Here is a 20,321-nt window from a genome sequence, read left to right on the forward strand (position 1 = left end):
AAATAAAGTATTTGGTCACCTACAAACAAGCAAGATTTCTGGCTCTCACAGACCTGTAACTTCTTCTTTAAGAGGCTCCTCTGTCCTCACTCGTTACCTGTATTATGGCACTGTTTGAACTTGTTATCAGTATAAAAGACACCTGTCAAACAACCTCAAAACAGTCACACTCCAAACTCCACTATGGCCAAAGACACAGAGCTGTCAAAGGACACCAGAGAACAAAATTGTAGACCTGCACCAGGCTGGGAAGACTGAATCTGCAATAGGTAAGCAGCTTGGTTTGAAGAAATCAACTGTGGGAGCAATTATTAGGAAATGGAAGCACATACAAGACCACTGATAATCTCCCTCGATCTGGGGCTCCACGCAAGATCTCACCCCATGGGGTCAAAATGATCACAAGAACGGTGAGCAAAATCCAGAACCACACGGGGGGACCTAGGAATGACCTGCAGAGAGCTGGGACCAAAGTAACAAAGCCTACCACAGTAACCCACTACGCCGCCAGGGACTCAAATCCTGCAGTGCCAGACGTGTCCCCTGCTTAAGCCAGTACATGTCCAGGCCCGTCTGAAGTTTGCTAGAGAGCATTTGGATGATCCAGAAGAAGATTGGGAGAATGTCATATGGTCAGATGAAAACCAAAATATAACTTTTTTGGTAAAAACTCAACTCGTCGTGTTTGGAGGACAAAGAATGCTGAGTTTGCATCCAAGACACCATACCTACTGTGAACAATGGGGGTGGAAACATCATGCTTTGGTGCTGTTTTTCTGCAAGGGAACAGGACGACTGATTCGTGTAAAGGAAAAAATGAATGGGGCCATGTATCGTGAGATTGAGTGAAAACTCTTCCATCAGCAAGGCATTGAAGATGAAACGTGGCTGGGTCTTTCAGCATGACAATGATCCCAAACACACCACCCGGGCAACGAAGGAGTGGCTTTGTAAGAAGCATCCAGATCTCACCCATAGAACATCTTTGGAGGGAGTTGAAAGTCCGTGTTGCCCAGCAACAGCCCCAAAACATCACTGCTCTCTAGAGGAGATCTGCAAGGAGGAATGGGCCCAAAGAACCAGCAACAGTGTGTGAAAACCTTGTGAAAGACTTACAGGAAAACGTTTGACCTCTGTCATTGCCAACAAAGGGTATATAACAAAGTATTGAGAAACTTTTGTTATTGACCAATACTTATTTTCCACCAAATTCATTAAAAATCCTACAATGTGATTTTCTGGATTTTTTTTTCTCATTTTGTTCTGTCATAGTTGAGTGTACCTATGATGAAAATTACAGGCTCTCTCATCTTTTTAAGTGGAAGAGCTTGCACAATTGGTGGCTGACTAAATACTTTTTTGCCCCACTGTAACTTATAAATTCCTCATGACTTTAGTTAAACTGTCGTACCCGCATCAGAACCCAAAATAAGCTTGTTTTACTTCATGTTTGTAAACAAAGCAAATGTAAACAAACATTCGCATAGCATCAACACATGGTTAAAACTATGGATGGTCAGTCCTTGCATCCATAACTCGGTCTATGAATTTGAGAGTGATACCATTTCTCCAGCCCCATCACTCAGCTTTTTAGATTTTTGTTTCAACTGCTGATTGCCGGCTTTATGTGTAGTATTTAGTAGTCTCACCTACATGGCTCCAGCGTTGACTCCATATTTGAGCAGTGTGGCCTTGAGTTCATCTTCTGTAAATCAACAGGGGTCAGTCATCTCTGGATCTTCCTTATTTTATTCTTCCTGTGGGGACAGGAAATGACCAGGTATGATGAAACTCACGGAAATCCCTTGACACAACTTTTACATAACTGAGAAGTATCTTTTAAAAATGTATTTCAGACCATTGAGCAGGACTAACTGAAAAGGGTAAACAGTCATGTTGATTATAATGCTAGACACAATCATGACTACTGTACGAAAATAAGGACAATTGAAATACTGATAAAACAATCAAGATAATAAGGCTAGCTGCTACAGCAAAACATTAATAATCATATAAGAGCAAGTTGCACAAAGTGCTGGTTTTACAGCCATTTCAATTCCACTCCCTATAAGAAGACACTCTGTTTTGTCTACAATCCGACTTATGCATAAGCTTGGTGCTAGCCTTATTCAGGAAATAATTCGGTGTTCATATATGTAACAGTCATAACTTTAGACGTTCCCCTCGCGCGAACCAGGGACCCTCTGCACAACATCCAACAACAGTCACCCACGAAGCGTCGTTACCCATCGCTCCACAAAAGCCGCGACCTTGCAGAGGGTCTAGGTTTCAGAGCAAGTGACGTAACTGTTTGAAACACTATTAGCGCGTACCCGCTAACTAGCTAGCCATTTCACATCCGTTACACTCACCCCCTTTCAACCTCCTCCTTTTCCACAGCAACAGTGATCCGGGTCAACAGCATCAATGTAACAGTTTAACTTTACGTCCGTCCCCTCGCCCATACCCGGGCGCGAACCAGGGACCCTCTGCACACATCAACAACAGTCACCCACGAAGCATCGTTAACCATCGCTCCACAAAAGCCACTGCCCTTGCAGAGCAAGGGGAAACCACTACTTCTAGGTTTCAGAGCAAGTGACGTAACTGATTGAAATGCTAATTAGCGCGTACCCACTAACTAGCTAGCCATTTCACATCCGTTACACTCACCCCCTTTCAACCTCCTCCTTTTCCGCAGCAACCAGTGATCCGGGTCAACAGCATCAATGTAACAGTACAACTTTAAACCGTCCCCTCGCGCGAACCAGGGACCCTCTGCACACATCAACAACAGTCACCCACGAAGCATCGTTAACCATCGCTCCACAAAAAGCCACTGCCCTTGCAGAGCAAGGGGAACCACTAATTCTAGGTTTCAGAGCAAGTGACGTAACTGATTGAAACGCTATTAGCGCGTACCCGCTAACTAGCTAGCCATTTCACATCCGTTACATATACATTCATTGACAGGCTAGCTGACGTATTGTAAGTTGCAAAAAAAGACAAATCAGGTCCAGCCTTTGAAAGCATCAAGCATGTGTTTGAGCAGAATAGAGCCCATATACACTCACAGTATATTAGGTCGCACCACGCCCGTTGAACAAAAATTGTTCGCTCCTACAGTGAGTCGCATGGCCGTTGCTATATAAAGTAGGCAGACGGGCATTGAGGAATTCTGTTACTGTTCAATTAAACGTTAGGATGGGCAAAACGAGTGACCTAAGCGACTGAGTGTGGTATCATCGTCGTTGCCAGGCGCACCAGATCCAGTATTTCAGAAATAGCCGCCCTCCTGGGCTTTTCACGCACGACAGTGTCTAGGGCTTACCGAGAATGGTGCCACAAACAAAACACATCCAGTCAGCGGCAGTCCTGTGAGCGAAAACAGCTCGTTGATGAAAGAGGTCGAAGGAAAATGGCAAGAATCGTGCAAGCTAACGGACAAATAACGGCATAGTACAACAGTGGTGTGTAGAACGGCACCTCGGAACACACAACTCGTTGATCCTTGTCACGGATGGGGCTATTGCAGCTGACGACCACACCGGGTTTCACTCCGATCAGCTAAAAACAAGAAGCAGTAACTCCAATTGGCACACGATCACCCAACACTGGACAATTGAGAAGTGGAAAACCATGGCCTGGAACATGAAAGCGAGTTCAGTTTACTTGAGTGGCCTGGTCAGTCCCCAGACCTCAACCCAATAGAGCATCTTTGGGATGAGATGGAACGGGCTGTTCACAGCATGAATGTACCGCCGTCCAATCTGCAGGCAACTGCGTGAGGCATCGTGTCAGCATGGACCAACATCCCTGTGGAACGTTTCCGACACCTTGTAAAATGCCCTGAAGAATTCAGGCTGTTCTGCAGGCAAAGGGAGGTCCGACCAGGTACTAGTTGTGTGGGCTACCTAAAACTGATCAGTGAGTGTATATAAACAGGTGTGGGAAGAAGAGATCAGCATGACTCTAATGTGCCTGTGGGCAATCCTTCTCTGCAATACATTCTCAAATGTAAATATAGAAATACAACCGTCTAGTCAGTGGTAGTGCAGTAAAACATTAAGCTCTAGCAAAGTCTGAAACCACACTGAATGATGGCATGGCATTGGCAACCCAGTTCTGGAAGACAGCCCCTCACCCCTCCATGGGCCCCTCCCTGCAGTCCAGTCAGCTAGGCCAACTATATAGCTGACCTTGCAGAGTTCAGGGTTGCCCTTGCAGAGTTCAGGGTATCAGTTGATATGGGGCTACAACAGCTGCATGCCACCCTGTGTGCTCCCTTCACTTTAGGCAGTCACCCCAGGACAGTATCAATAATGTTTAACTTAATTTACCAGAAGATCTGCCCCATACACAATGAAATCATTATTTAAACACTACATACAACATTTTAGTATAGTACAGTAAAGTATAGTAGTAGCTAAGCTTAAACCATTTGAACATACTTTGGTGAGCAAAGAATCCTGTAGCTGTCAAACACTAGGGTTTTCAGCTATTACAGTCGCCCACATGCTGTTTTTCTGCAAAGGGACCAGGACGACTGATCCGTGTAAAGGAAAAAATGAATGGGGCCATGTATCGTGAGATTGAGTGAAAACCTCCTTCCATCAGCAAGGGCATTGAAGATGAAACGTGGCTGGGTCTTTCAGCATGACAATGATCCCAAACACACCACCCGGGCAACGAAGGAGTGGCTTTGTAAGAAGCATCCAGATCTCAACCCCATAGAACATCTTTGGAGGGAGTTGAAAGTCCGTGTTGCCCAGCAACAGCCCCAAAACATCACTGCTCTAGAGGAGATCTGCAAGGAGGAATGGGCCAAAGWACCAGCAACAGTGTGTGAAAACCTTGTGAAGACTTACAGAAAACGTTTGACCTCTGTCATTGCCAACAAAGGGTATATAACAAAGTATTGAGAAACTTTTGTTATTGACCAAATACTTATTTTCCACCAAATTCATTAAAAATCCTACAATGTGATTTTCTGGATTTTTTTTCTCATTTTGTCTGTCATAGTTGAAGTGTACCTATGATGAAAATTACAGGCCTCTCTCATCTTTTTAAGTGGAAGAYCTTGCACAATTGGTGGCTGACTAAATACTTTTTTGCCCCACTGTAACTTATAAATTCCTCATGACTTTAGTTAAACTGTCGTACCCCATCAGAACCCAAAATAAGCTTGTTTTACTCCAATGTTTGTAAACAAAGCAAATGTAAACAAACATTGCATAGCATCAACACATGGTTAAAACTATGGATGGTCAGTCCTTGCATCCATAACTCGGTCTATGAATTTGAGAGTGATACCATTTCTCCAGCCCCATCACTCAGCTTTTTAGATTTTTTGTTTCAACTGCTGATTGCCGCTTTAATGTGTAGTATTTAGTAGTCTCACCTACAATGGCTCCAGCTTTGACTCCATATTTGAGCAGTGTGGCCTTGAGTTCATCTTCTGTAAATCAACAGGGGTCAGTCATCTCTGGATCTTCCTTATTTTATTCTTCCTGTGGGGACAGGAAATGACCAGGTATGATGAAACTCACGGAAATCCCTTGACACAACTTTTACCATAACTGAGAAGTATCTTTTAAAAATGTATTTCAGACCATTGAGCAGGACTAACTGAAAAGGGTAAACAGTCATGTTGATTATAATGCTAGACACAATCATGACTACTGTACTGAAAATAAGGACAATTGAATACTGATCAAAACATCAAGATAATAAGCTAGCTGCTACAGCAAAACATTAATAATCAATATAAGAGCAAGTTGCACAAAGTGCTGGTTTTACAGCATTTCAAATTCCACCTCCTATAGAAGACACTCTGTTTTGTCTACAATCCGACTTATGCATAAGGCTTGGTGCTAGCCCTTATTCAGGAAATAATTCAGTGTTCATATATGTAACAGTATAACTTTAGACCGTCCCCTCGCGCGAACCAGGGACCCTCTGCACACATCAACAACAGTCACCCACGAAGCGTCGTTACCCATCGCTCCACAAAAGCCGCGGACCTTGCAGAGGGTCTAGGTTTCAGAGCAAGTGACGTAACTGTTTGAAACACTATTAGCGCGTACCCGCTAACTAGCTAGCCATTTCACATCCGTTACACTCACCCCCCTTTCAACCTCCTCCTTTTACACAGCAACAGTGATCGGGTCAACAGCATCAATGTACAGTTTAACTTTACGTCCGTCCCCTCGCCCATACCCGGGCGCGAACCAGGGACCCTCTGCACACATAACAACAGTCACCCACGAAGCATCGTTAACCATCGCTCCACAAAAGCCACTGCCTTGCAGAGCAAGGGGAACCACTACTTCTAGGTTTCAGAGCAAGTGACGTAACTGATTGAAAATGCTATAGCGCGTACCCACTAACTAGCTAGCCATTTCACATCCGTTACACTCACCCCCTTTCAACCTCCTCCTTTTCCGCAGCAACCAGTGATCCGGGTCAAACAGCATCAATGTAACAGTACAACTTTAAACCGTCCCCTCGCGCGAACCAGGGACCCTCTGCACACATCAACAACAGTCACCCACGAAGCATCGTTAACCATCGCTCCACAAAAGCCACTGCCCTTGCAGAGCAAGGGGAACCACTACTTCTAGGTTTCAGAGCAAGTGACGTAACTGATTGAAACGCTATTAGCGCGTACCCGCTAGCTAGCTGCCTGCCTTTGTCTTTTTTGGTAAGATCTTTTGATTCCATTTCACATCCGTTACATATACATTCATTGACAGGCTAGCTGACGTATTGTAAGTTGCAAAAAAAGACAAATCAGGTCCAGCCTTTGAAAGCATCAAGCATGTGTTTGAGCAGAATAGAGCCCATATACACTCACAGTATATTAGGTACACCACCCCGTTGACAAAAATTGTTCGCTCCTACAGTGAGTCGCATGGCCGTTGCTATATAAAGTAGGCAGACGGGCATTGAGGAATTCTGTTACTGTTCAATTAAACGTTAGGATGGGCAAAACGAGTGACCTAAGCGACTGAGTGTGGTATCATCGTCGGTGCCAGGCGCACCAGATCCAGTATTTCAGAAATAGCCGCCCTCCTGGGCTTTTCACGCACGACAGTGTCTAGGGCTTACCGAGAATGGTGCCACAAACAAAACACATCCAGTCAGCGGCAGTCCTGTGAGCGAAAACAGCTCGTTGATGAAAGAGGTCGAAGGAAAATGGCAAGAATCGTGCAAGCTAACGGACAAATAACGGCATAGTACAACAGTGGTGTGTAGAACGGCACCTCGGAACACACAACTCGTTGATCCTTGTCACGGATGGGCTATTGCAGCTGACGACCACACCGGGTTTCACTCCGATCAGCTAAAAACAAGAAGCAGTAACTCCAATTGGCACACGATCACCCAACACTGGACAATTGAGAAGTGGAAAACCATGGCCTGGAACATGACAGCGAGTTCAGTTTACTTGAGTGGCCTGGTCAGTCCCCAGACCTCAACCCAATAGAGCATCTTTGGGATGAGATGGAACGGGCTGTTCACAGCATGAATGTACCGCCGTCCAATCTGCAGCAACTGCGTGAGGCATCGTGTCAGCATGGACCAACATCCCTGTGGAACGTTTCCGACACCTTGTAAAATGCCCTGAAGAATTCAGGCTGTTCTGCAGGCAAAGGGAGGTCCGACCAGGTACTAGTTGTGTGGGCTACCTAAAACTGATCAGTGAGTGTATATAAACAGGTGTGGGAAGAAGAGATCAGCATGACTCTAATGTGCCTGTGGGCAATCCTTCTCTGCAATACATTCTCAAATGTAAATATAGAAATACAACCGTCTAGTCAGTGGGTAGTGCAGTAAAACATTAAGCTCTAGCAAAGTCTGAAACCACACTGAATGATGGCATGGCATTGGCAACCCAGTTCTGGAAGACAGCCCCTCACCCCCTCCATGGGCCCCTCCCTGCAGTCCAGTCAGCTAGGCCAACTATATAGCTGACCTTGCAGAGTTCAGGGTTGACCTTGCAGAGTTCAGGGTATCAGTTGATATGGGGCTACAACAGCTGCATGCCACCCTGTGTGCTCCCTTCACTTTAGGCAGTCACCCCAGGACAGTATCAATAATGTTTAACTTAATTTACCAGAAGATCTGCCCCCATACACAATGAAATCATTATTTAAACACTACATACAACATTTTAGTATAGTACAGTAAAGTATAGTAGTAGCTAAGCTTAAACCATTTGAACATACTTTGGTGAGCAAATGACTCTGTAGCTGTCAAACACTAGGGTTTTCAGCTATTACAGTCGCCCACATTTGGCTCAGTGTAAACTACAATTCCGACGCTGGGTTTTAACGTTTAGAAACGTCAATAATCATCGCTTTCTAAAACGGTTTTCGAAACATATGCTGATATGCCCTTTATCATTCATGTCAGCGAGAAATAATCTTTCAAATAATTAAAGATACTGTAGCAGTTTCACACAGATCCATACACTGTGTGTGCCTCCAGTTGATGAACTACACTTCCTGCCCAGTTAGCTTACACGCAGGTGTTCTTTGGCATGCTAGCATGGCTGGGGAGTGACTGACTACATGTAATCAGTTACATGTAATCTGATTACCCKAAAAAATTACGTTGCTAGCAAATATATTATAATCAGATTATAGAATAAAAAAAAATAAAACGAAATTATTAATTATTGGATTACATCTAAATTAAGAAAGGATGTTTGCATGACACCTTTGTTTTCTCATGACATTCAATTCAGCATTGAAAAAAGGCACAAGTGTTTCTTGGATCCTTTTTGTGTTCTTCTAATGCCTCACTAATGGAAAACAGTAATTTACACGGTAATTTTAGGTATTATCAACAGTAAAYAATATATATATAAATTAAATCGGAAAAGTTTAACTGTAGCATACTGTAAATTGTGCTTTGTGGGAAAAATGCTGCATTTCAAATGGTGCTGTAATTCCACCCCACAGAATACAGTACCGTACCCACTAGTGGGTGCATGGTATTGTTGTCTCTGTCTCATTAACATATTMAGGTGTGCGTTGTAAGAGGCTACATTTGTTGCACCTGTGAGTGAGAATGCTGTACCAATTTAACTCCTATGTGGTTATAGTGCCCCATCAATTAAAAATGTTTAGGGGAAAGATTGGAGTGGCAGAAAGTCTTAAACCTTAAATGGTTGAGTATTTTGCCATGTCCTTTTGGTCTGTTTTGCCCTGTAGTCGCTGCCAGTTTGGAAGCCTTTGTTGAGGCCTCTATAAGTGCAAGTGATATAAAAACACCAAATATTTATTAATATGCTGTAATTTATAAACACGTTACCAAGCAGCCAACCTGCTTCCACCAATCCCTTGTAATTACAGTAAAATACAAAACCCTCTCCTCAATAAATGTCATTAATTCATGCCGATTATGGTAGCATTTACTTTTTACAGTATAACACAGTACTGTAGGTCTAGTGTTTCTCATTACACAGTACTTGCTTTGATACCATATTTATATTACAGGAACTATACTGTAATATGAAATACAGAATTTTACTTGCCATCGGGCTGCTTGTAAGTTAATATGAAATTCATGGCAACCACTTAACAGGAAAGTAATCAAAAAGTAACTGAAAGTAATCAGATTGCTTTACTGAGTTTGAGTGATCCAAACGTTACTGCTGAAAATTTGACAGGTAACTAGTAAAGGATTACATTTAGAAAGTAACCTACCCAACCCTGCACGCTAGATAAATAACTAGCACAGGTGGCAATCTATAGCTGTGTTCGAATACTAAGTGTGACAAATGTGCAAAAAAATAAGAAATTAGGAAGGGGGCAAATACTTTTTCACAGCACTTGTATGTTCCTAAATGATGGACAGCTGATTAGTTTCATTTTCAGACAAAACATTTACACTTTTCAATTAATTGATGATGAGCCTGTTGTTGATTTTGAGACACTATTTTGTGATATAAATAAAGTACAATAATAAACGGGGCTATGAATATCTGCAAGTGATCGGGGAAAAGTTATATTCCTTCATCATGGTCTATGTTTAGGATACAGTCAGTACCCTTGTTGCATTTCCACTCTGTACCCAATGGCTTTAAACCCTACATGACATACCAGAGAGAAATCACATAGGAATAGAAAGCCATAGAACACAGGCATGGCTAAAGGATCATAGAAAACATCAAACTACTAAATAGTCCCAATGTGCTTATTTTGTTTATTAGCTTCCCAAATGATATGCAGCAATATGTTCAATGCCGTGTGGCACTTATGATTTTGATATCAGAAGCTAAAAAAMAGGAATAATCAGGGCAGGTTGCAGGGAGGCAGTGCTCAGGATTTAAAACTCACATCCCCATGAATAATTAACCAAAGGAACTGAACTGGTAGTATTCAACTGGGGCCTCGGAGGAATTAAATGATAGTGTCTTATTATGCTTTTCTTTTTCAACTGATCCCTCAGTGAACAAATGAGAATTGTGTTTTTGACGGAGTGATCCCTGTTCAATGCTTTAGTCTAAAATATCCTCCTATCTCCAAAACATTTAATTCCCAAGGGTAATTACATCTTTGATGAAAAAAAAACACTGCTTTCAGTCAATGTCTGAAGGGAAAAGGTACAGCGTTAATCAAAAGGGGGTTTGTGGTTTAAAGGGAAGCAGTGAATACAAGAAGGTTTACGTAAACAGTCCTTTCTGTTCAGTGGCAGGCCTCTTCCTGACTTTTGGAACCACTGACAAAGGATTAGAAAATGACCTCAGCATTGATTCATTCATGACTGAGACACAGAGAACTAAGCAGATTTGGGCAATTAACTAAATCTTTGTGCAAACAGATAGAGGCAGTATTTGGGATTGGGAACAGGACGATAAGCTTTAGTTGCATGAACATAATTCTGCCCATTTAAGTTACAGTGCCTTCAGAAAGTATTCACACCCCTTGACTTTTTCCGCATTTTGTTGTTACAGACTGAATTTAACATGGATTAAATTGAGATTTTGTGTCATTGGCCTACACACAATATCCCATGTTTTCAGACAATTTTACAAATTAATAAAAAAATGAAAAGCTGAAATGTCATGAGTCAATAAGTATTCAACCCCTTTGTTATGGCAAGCCTAAATAAGTTCAGGAGTAAAAATGGTCTTAATAAGTCAAATAATAAGTTGCATGGACTCACTCTGTGTGCAATAATAGTGTTTAACATGATTTTTAATTACTACCTCATGTACTCCACACATACAATTATCTGTAAGGTCCCCCAGTCGAGCAGTGAATTTCAAACCCAGATTCAACCACAAAGACCAGGGGAGGTTTTCCAATGCCTCGCAATTAAGAACACCTATTGGTAGATGGGTAAATAAAGTAAAAAAGCAGACATTCAATATRCCTTTGAGCATGGTGGTTATTAAGTACACTTGGATGGTGTATCGATACACCCAGTCACTACAAAGATACAGGTGTCCTTCTTACCTCAGTTGCTATAGAGGAAGGAACCCGCTCAGGGATTCACCATGAGGCCAATGGTGACTTTAAAACAGTTGCGGAGTTTAATGGCTGTGATAGGAGAAAACTGAGGATGGATCAACAACATTGTAGTTACTCCACAAAACTAACCTAAATGACAGAGTGAAAAGTAGGAAGCCTGTACAGAATAAAAATATTCCAAAACATGCATCCTGTTTACAATAAGACACTAAAGTCAAACTGCAAAAAATGCGGCAAATAAATTAACTTTATGTTCTGAATACAAAGCATTATGTTTGGGGCAAATCCAATACAACATATCACTGAGTACCACTCTTCATATTTTTGAGCATGCATCATGCTGCATCATGTTATGGGTATGCTTGTCATCAGCAAAGTCTAGGGAGATTTTTGGGATAAAAATAAACGCAATAGAGCTAATTCACCTTTCAGCAGGACAATAACCTAAAATACAAGACCAAATATACACAGGAGTTGCTTACCAAGATGACATTGAATGTTCCTGAGTCGCCTACTTAGATGGCAAGAATTGGAAATGGCTGTTTAGCAATGATCAACAACCAACTTGACAGAGCTTGAAGAATTTAAAAAAGAATGTGCAAATATTGTACACTCCAGGTGTGCAAAGCTCTTTGATACTTACCCAGAAAGACGCACAGCTGTAATCGCTGCCATAGGTGATTTTAGTTTGTATTGACTCAGGGGGTTGAATACTTATATAATCAAGATATATTACAATTTTTTTATATATCTTTTGCAAATGTTATAATTTGTCTTCCACTGACATTACAGAGTATTTTGTGTATATTATTGATAAAAAAATTACAATGAAATCCTTTTTAATCCCACCTTGTAACAAAACAAAATGTGCACTGTATGTAAGGCACTGAATGCTATTTTCAGAGACTCTTGGCCTTGTTCAATCAAAGCTGGTAGCCTAACTGGGTCTTCCAGGATAGGTCCAATACAACAATATCCCCATTCAACGAGAAAATATTTGCACCCAAAATAATAAAAAAAAACAATGCAATAGAAAGGATTTTTCTCCATTTACAAACCAATTCCCTATACCGCACACCCAAAATACATAGAGATAGACATCCGAACACATTATTTAACAATGGGGCCAACTATACTTACCATTAGTGCGATGTCTTCTGTGCAGCTCTTCTGACTGAAACGCATACGTAAATCACTGTTAACTCTCCCCTTCTCCCCATGTTTCTATTGGTCTGTACCAGTCAAACTTTCCCCCGTACACTTTTTGGGGGGTTAATCAAGCTGGCCATCTCTGCTGAGGAAAAAGTACAAAACATAAAAATCCTGGATGATCTAGTCTAGCTCAGAGAAGAAAATGGGCAACTGAGGAGGACAGAGGCATTATTTGTTGACATTGTATCGAGTGGCATTTGAGGCACAGGGAGGCCAGGTATTTGTCAGTCAGTGTTCAGGGTTTCTGGTGCTTGCTGTGTCTCCAACTCAAATAACAAAAGACCCATTGAGGCAAACAGTTTTTTTRTTCTTCTCTGAACTCAAAGCTTCCTGTAGGGCTGTGACTGTCCACTGCAGAGCAGGGCTTATGTGTTAGCCAGTCTCAAGTTATTCAGACAAAACACAAAAAAGGTATGACGATTATAGACTGCCAAGCGGTTTTGTTCTTTAACCATATGGGGGTTGTATATGGCTGTATTATAGTTGCAAAACAGCCAGGCCCTCTTAAGACAGGAAGTGTACAGAGTACAGGCCAATATGCAACAGAGCTAAGGCTACAGTACATTCAGAGCTTGATTTTCCTTGTCATATGTTCCTGGATTTAATTATTTAGATATGAAGGCCCTACAGCACCTAACATTCTATAACAATGTTCTTCTGGCCAAGTAGCTTACCATCTTGCCTGCCATTGTCTCATTGTCCCATCTCATTATCATTCTGTTCTAATAGTCTCCCAGCCAGCCTGGGTGAACATTTAATTTGGCCCGCAGACATTAGATGGCTATTATTGGTGAGAATATTCCCTGCTCACTTTATTGGAAGTCAGTGAGCTCTCACACCCCTAATGTCTGCTTTCCCCAGACACCCAATTCAAACCCTGAGTTGACAGGCCCCTCTGGCCCCCTCCGTCCTCCAGATCCCTTAACTCCAGGGAGCCTACTGATGCATGTCCTGGCATAAATTAGCAAGGCCTCTGCTCTGTTTTGCTGTGTGTGTCAGACACTGGCCAYAAGATAAGGTGAATCTCAGGGAGGAGGATTAGCACTAATCCCAAACATCCTACAACGTTTAGTCTCTACTGGGAGCCAATTGGAGTAATTGTCACACTGTCTCACACACCAGATGTGTATGTCTGTGTGCTTGTAATCACATACCAGGTGTGTATCTGTCTATAGAGTAATGGACTAAACAAAATAGAACATAGAATGTCACTTTTTCTAAGTGCAGAGGTTCTGGGTTGCATTTAATGGGGCCCTTCACTATTACAATTCAGGATATGATACATTCCACCATTTGCAGTTGCGTTTTAAACTCTGTGATTTAAACCGAAACCATCTCACAGAGGTATTTACTTGTTTCCCCCATTACACAGGAATAAAGGACAGCACCCAAATGTCCAGCCAGTCACATTACAACCCACTATTCATTCAATACACATGCACCTACTACTGTCAGCCTACACAGTCACTATCACAGGCAAACACTGCATTTTGTAAGCAGCAGAATAACTGTAAGATCCTCTTGTTTGAAACTGCATTTCATTCAGAAAACAATTACCAATGAATGTAGAATTAGTTTATACGTACAGTTAAAATACAAAATAATGGCATAGCCTACAGTTTACTGATGGACAGATTTATTCTATGTAATAAATCTCTCACTTACCTCCATTTCCTCCTCCTCTGGCTGTGTCCACGTTGGAGCGAGAATGGCATCCCTTCACTGATACTGTATAGAGAGACAATGGGTAGTGGGGGGAGGAGTTAATGTGTGAGCTGGAGGAGAAAGTGGTAGAGGGAGTAAAGCAGAATGAAAACTGAAAGAGGGAGAGCTTTGCAGGATCAATTGCTGACAATACTTACAAATTCATAAATCTGACAAAACGCTGCTGGAGTGGCAATTTTAGAAATCCCAGTTGCAGTGTCGGAGAATAATCAAGCAAAAATCGCTCGTCTCATGGGGATATGAAAGGGGACAAATACAAGGACTGGGAGAGAGAATGGGTCCTGGCTTTGAACAAATCCCCTTCTTAAGGGGGGTTCTTTGAATGAGAGTTCTTAAGATTCCGAGTTGGCAGTGTGCCCATGTGTGTTGGATGGTGAGGATAAAAGAGAGGGTTGTAGGGGGGCATCTATTGTGTGAGTCCCCTTCCTTTCAACCCTGGCACTCCAGTTGATCTTTGCAGGTGGCGGATGGCTGCTGAATCTTCCCAAAGATTCATTGTTTATCAACCTCTGGGTTGGAAGTTTTTTTTTGTACATTTTGTTTCATCTGTTACATTGTAACTGCCGACATTGACATTAACTTTGATATCTTCTCCCAGCACAGAAAAGTAGTGGATTGACATGGAAGAAAAGAGCAGGCAAATGAAACATGTCTGAGAGAAGCAGTGGGACTCAAATCAATGCAGAAAAATCCTGGTATCCTCATTCCTCAGATAGCTTTTTCACTATTCTTTGTTCAGGCCTTCTTTCTTCCTTCTTTGTCCTCTTTAAGAGTCCTCATCACTGGCAGAGGGAGAATGCCGCTTGCGGTGCAGGGATGAAGACAGCAGGCGCTGTGCCCCGCTCTTAGCCACATTCTCTCTCTATCTCTCCTTTCTCCTCCTCCCTCCATCCACTTCCCCTGTTAACACATTCCCCTCTGCTTTTAAAAAACTGGGTAAAGGGAAGGGGGATAGAAAATTAGCTAATCTATAAGTAAGAACAAGAGGAGAGAAATAAAGTGGAAGAAACCAGAGGGAGAATAAAAGTGAATTGTTAAAGATTTAATGAGTAAAAAGGTTTAGGACATGATGTCATGACAACTTGTTCATCGCTGTGGATATTCTGATGAGAAAAAAACAAGTAAAATAGAGTAGGTTGGAGAATGGTTAGAGGGGAGTAATGAAACTACTTCCCCTCGCTCTGCATCCCCCCTCTACTCCCTGTCTGCCTGCATCCTGCACAGCTTGTACTGCATCAGTGCTTCTAGAAAAGCCCTCACTCATTCTCCCCGCCGCCACCATCCAGGCCCCCACTCTACTCTCTCTCTCCTTCTCGCTTTCCCTCAAATAGATGCACAGGCTCAGTTCATTACTGTTCACCAGGTCTCACTGAGACGCGCTTCACTGCTCTACTCACTATGGCTGAGTGCAGGGGAGGAGAGGGAAGGGTGGAGGTAGAGAGGGAGAGAAATGTTGTAATAGAGGAGAATAAATCACAATATACTTATCTCTGTCCAGATGTCTGTAAAAAACACTTCCTAGACTGTAGTGTGTGATGCCTCATATGTTGGTTTGTTTTTCTGTTGTGTGACCACATATACAGTTTCCAGGTAAACAACAATGCTAGTTTTATCCTAATCAGCACCACCCCTATTATCCCTGTGTCTGGCAACAAATGCAGCCAGCTAATGGAGTTTTCTGCTGTTTGGATTGAATCTCCACTGCTACTGCACATTACAGATGTATATGTTCATGCATGGACATTGTTAAAACGCTTGGGCCTTTTGTGCATGATATGCGTAAATACTTGACACATCAATCTAGTCTAGTTTTACATCCATTTTGTAAAATCTCCCCTTCCACATAAACTAATCCTCTGTTATGTGTCACCCTTACTTTTTTCTCTTCCACCATTTTGTTTTATCAGTGTAAGGAGGAGAGCTTTAGATTTTGTAGCCCTTTCAAAATGGAATCCCACTAAAACTAGAGTTTTAGATATGAACTATTGAAAAATACCTTTGATATAAAAGTGAGCTTTGTCAAGAACAATTGTAATATTATGGCTCTTCAAAAAAATCAACAAACAGTATGTCTTAAAGAGGATCTTGGTATGATGATGCAGTGAGCTCCAAAAGTTTTGGGACAGTGACACATTTTTGTTGTTGTTTTGGCTCTGTACTCCAGCACTTTGGATTTGAAATTATACAATGACTATGAGGTTAATGTGCAGACTGTCATCTTTAATTTGAGGGTATTTTCATCCATATCAGGTTAACCTTTTAGAAATTACAGCACTTTTTGTAAATAGTCCCCCCATTGTAGGGGACCAAAAGTATTGGGACAAATGTACTTATGTATTTTAAAGTAGTCAAAAGTGTAGTATTTGGTCCCATATTCCTAGCATGCAATGATTACATTAAGCTTGTGACTCTACACACTTGTTGGATACATTTGCTGTTTGTTTTGATTGCGTTTCAGATTATTTTATGCCCAATAGAAATTAATGGTAAATCATGTGTTTTGTCATTTTGGAGTCACTTTTATTGTAAATAAGAATAATATATTTCTTAACACTTCTACATTAATGTGGATGCTACCATGATTACCGATTAGTCCTGAATGAATCGTGAATAATGATGAGTGAAAAAGTTACAGATGCACAAATATCATACTCCCCCAAAAATGCTAACCTCCTCAGTTATTGTAATGGAGAGAAGTTAGCATGTCTTGGGGGTATGATATTTGTGCGTCTGTAACATTCTCACTCATCATTATATATCATTATTCAGGAGAGGGGAGGGAGAGGAGGCCTGAGACACTTATCTGTAGTTTATGCCGGCTACAGTAACTTTGACGTTGATGTGGCCAGCATACCAAATGTCAGCAGGCTTCAAGGAGGGGGGTGTGTGCCAATGCGACAGACCGAGACAAAAGAGAGGTGACGGAGAGAAAATAAATTAGAGGTTGACTCATGGGCATTAATCCTGAGAGAAAATGAAAAACTGTCTGCCAGTACAGTTTTTCATTTAATCTGATCAATAATGTATGGATCAAGATACGTGACAGAGACTTTGTCTGCTATTTAGAGTGTAAAAGTGTTAATCTGATAAACGTTCAGTATTAGAGACATCTGATTTGCAGGATTAATCAGCATATTTTCTTTTAGTCAAATCTATTTACAGAAAATCTACTATGTCTAAATAAATCGTGCTGTGTCATAATATTATTTCATTTCTACATTAGGTCCCCAATTGAATTAAGAAGGGCCATCTTGATGTTGATATTGACATAATTGGCATTTCATTTGATTGGATACAATTACTGAGCAGTAAATGTAATTTCATGTTGAGGGAACACAACATATGTGTACCATCAAGTGTTGAAAGTCAGCAATCTCAACCCCACAACTCTACTATAATCAGAGCCTTAGTGGGCAAGTGACACTTTATTAGACGTGCTATTTTGATGATGTAGTGGATGGTAACTCTGGGATATAATAAATACAAATATTAACACTTAAAGTGATACTTGAGGATTTTGGCAATGATGCCCTTTATTCCCCAGAGTCCGATTAACTTMTAAATACAATTMTATGTCTCTGCGTGCAGTTTGAAGGAGGTAGCTAACTAGCCTTATGACTGGAAGTCTATGGTAACTGCTAGCATGCTACTAGATACCATAGACTTCCAGTAATTGTGCCAATGCTAGTTAGCATTGGTTTGCGAAACTACCTCTAACTTCCTTCATACTGGATGCAGAGACATAAAAAGGGTATCCAATTTGTATGTCACAGGGAAGTAGAGACAAATCCCGAGGTTTCCCTTTAATTAAAAAATATATACTTTTCTTAATAATAGAGTATGTAAAGTATAAAGTATGTAGCAAAAATTGTCAAATCAAATGTATTGGTCACATATTTAGCAGATGTTATTGCGGGTGTAGCAAAATGCTTGTGTTTATAGCTCCAACAGTGCAGTAGTATCAAAAAACAATTCACAACAATACACACATCTAAAAGTAAAACTATGGAATTAAGAAATATATAAATATTAGGTTGAGCAATGTCAAAGTAGCATTGACTAAAATACAGTAGAATAGAATACAGTATATACTGTACATATGAGATTAGTAAAGCAGTATGTAAACATTATTTAAACATTATTAAAGTGACTCGTGTTCCATTATTAAAATGTATTGTAATGAAAATATAATGAAGTTCTAATTACATCCCTCAATTAATGTTAATACATTTCCCTTGGTGATCAATAAAGTGTTCTATATATCATTTGCATTACCAGATTGATCATGAGCAGTCAAATGGGCTGGAAGCGCACAGTGAGAGGGATGGACACCAGACATCCTGCAGTGATGGCTGCCCATGAGATACTAAATCAAATCTAATGTTATTGGTCACATACACATGTTTAGCAGATGTTATTGCAGGTGTAGCAAAATGCTTGTACTAGCCAGGTATCCCGCGGTCTTCTTTGGTAGAGACATGGGGGACCGGAGACACTGCGTATGTGTACACAAAGCCTGCATATGCACCCTGGGAATAGAACGTGGAAGTCCACAGATTAATCCATTGCTTTATACATACACTAATATGGAGCAGGCTGCATAGTTTTAACAGAACAAGGCAATCGGTCATGAACAGGACCATTCAGTATGTTCCTAAAGTGGTCCGTGATCTCTATCACATTCTCTGTCATGTTCCCCATCCTGCAGCCTGTCCTGGACAGGAAGGGATCCACAATCAGAGGGCTCACCAGTGCCCCAAACCCAATGAAGAAGTGTAGGGCCTGCAAAAACAAGAACTTGTGATGTACGGGGAAAACATTTACTCAAAATACTCAACTGAACTGGGCATAGTTACCTCTCTTACCTGGCGAAAGACAGCTGAGTCCGTCTGATAGATGGCGACAACCTGGATTTTGGCATTGGTGTCAATGATGCACATAGCCAGACCGGACACAGCCATGGCGATATCCAACAGCAGCATATTATGGSAGAAGGGGGATGATGGCAAATATTACAGAGATAAGTAGCAAGGACAAAAACAGGGCAGCTAGAGCACTGAACAAACAACCTTTGTGCGAGGGGGGGCGGTATTATCTTACTAGAGATAACATACACACACACACATACTAAAGGTTTGAARGGATCAAACATTGAACACGATTAGCCAACACTATGATTGAATTATGCAAAGTATGCTGACTAGGGCCTCACTATGAATACAATAGGCTACAGAGGTAATTCCCAAATTTTCTGATGCATTCCCTGAGCTTCAATCTCAAATAACAGCCATATTTTTTTGTGAGAATTCAACTAGCACAATTGTGCTCAAATCCTTGTCAAGATGACTACTGTGTGAGCAGAAATAGGCTCTTCTTGAATAATCTAAGATGTATTCACTGGGCTGGATCTCCATAAAATGCTTCACACAGGGATCAGAGAACTGTTTGAATAGTCACTCACGTTTTCTTGAAGACCCCTCCGATAGAGCTGCCGATGATCAGGCAGAACTGCTGGGAGTGTAGACTGGGTTTGACATTGCAAGTACAATATGGTGGGTCCCAGGAAGGCTATACAGAGTCCAAAACTGAAGAACACACTCCAGTATGTACAGGTGTGGTGTAAGTTCCTTTTAAAAATTGAATTTGAATCCGCTCTTTTAAAAACATGATTGTATTTGTATGTATTATGGATCCTCAGTAGGTGCTGCCAGGCAGCAGGCAACTGTTCCTGGGGTCCAGCAAAATTATTACAATACATTCACAACAGATTTCACAACACAGTAAGTGTGTGCCCTCAGGCCCCTACTCCACTACCACATATCTACAACACAAAATCCATGTGTACGTGTATGTGTGTATGCATGTGTCTGTGCCTATGTTTGTGTTGCTTCACAGTCC

At 41.4% G+C, this 20,321-nt stretch overlaps 1 protein-coding gene across 8 annotated transcripts in view; it reads right to left on the reverse strand.

Moving 5' to 3' along the window:
- LOC111976534 (lamina-associated polypeptide 2, isoforms beta/delta/epsilon/gamma-like) overlaps positions 1 to 15,304 on the reverse strand; it is a 19,671-nt gene extending 4,367 nt beyond the window's left edge. For 2 of the 8 annotated variants that reach the window (XM_024005430.2, XM_024005425.2), the window contains exons 1-3: positions 14,364 to 14,418; positions 12,627 to 12,660; positions 5,402 to 5,510 (exon numbers count right to left, since the gene is read on the reverse strand). Coding sequence is in view for 2 of the 8 variants with exons in the window: in XM_024005431.2 (XP_023861199.1) it covers positions 12,627 to 12,660; positions 14,364 to 14,426; positions 14,561 to 14,568 (105 nt within the window). In the remaining 6 variants the exon portion in view is untranslated. Of the gene's footprint in view, positions 1 to 5,401; positions 5,511 to 11,471; positions 11,572 to 12,626; positions 12,661 to 14,363; positions 14,427 to 14,560 lie in introns of those variants that run through there. The other 6 variants (XM_024005431.2, XM_024005432.2, XM_024005427.2 and 3 more) reach the window with 6 other exon arrangements.
- Between the last annotated feature and the right edge of the window lie 5,017 nt (positions 15,305 to 20,321).

The sequence above is a fragment of the Salvelinus sp. IW2-2015 genome, linkage group LG17 (assembly GCF_002910315.2).
Source record: "Salvelinus sp. IW2-2015 linkage group LG17, ASM291031v2, whole genome shotgun sequence".
Classification (NCBI taxonomy): domain Eukaryota; kingdom Metazoa; phylum Chordata; class Actinopteri; order Salmoniformes; family Salmonidae; genus Salvelinus; species Salvelinus sp. IW2-2015.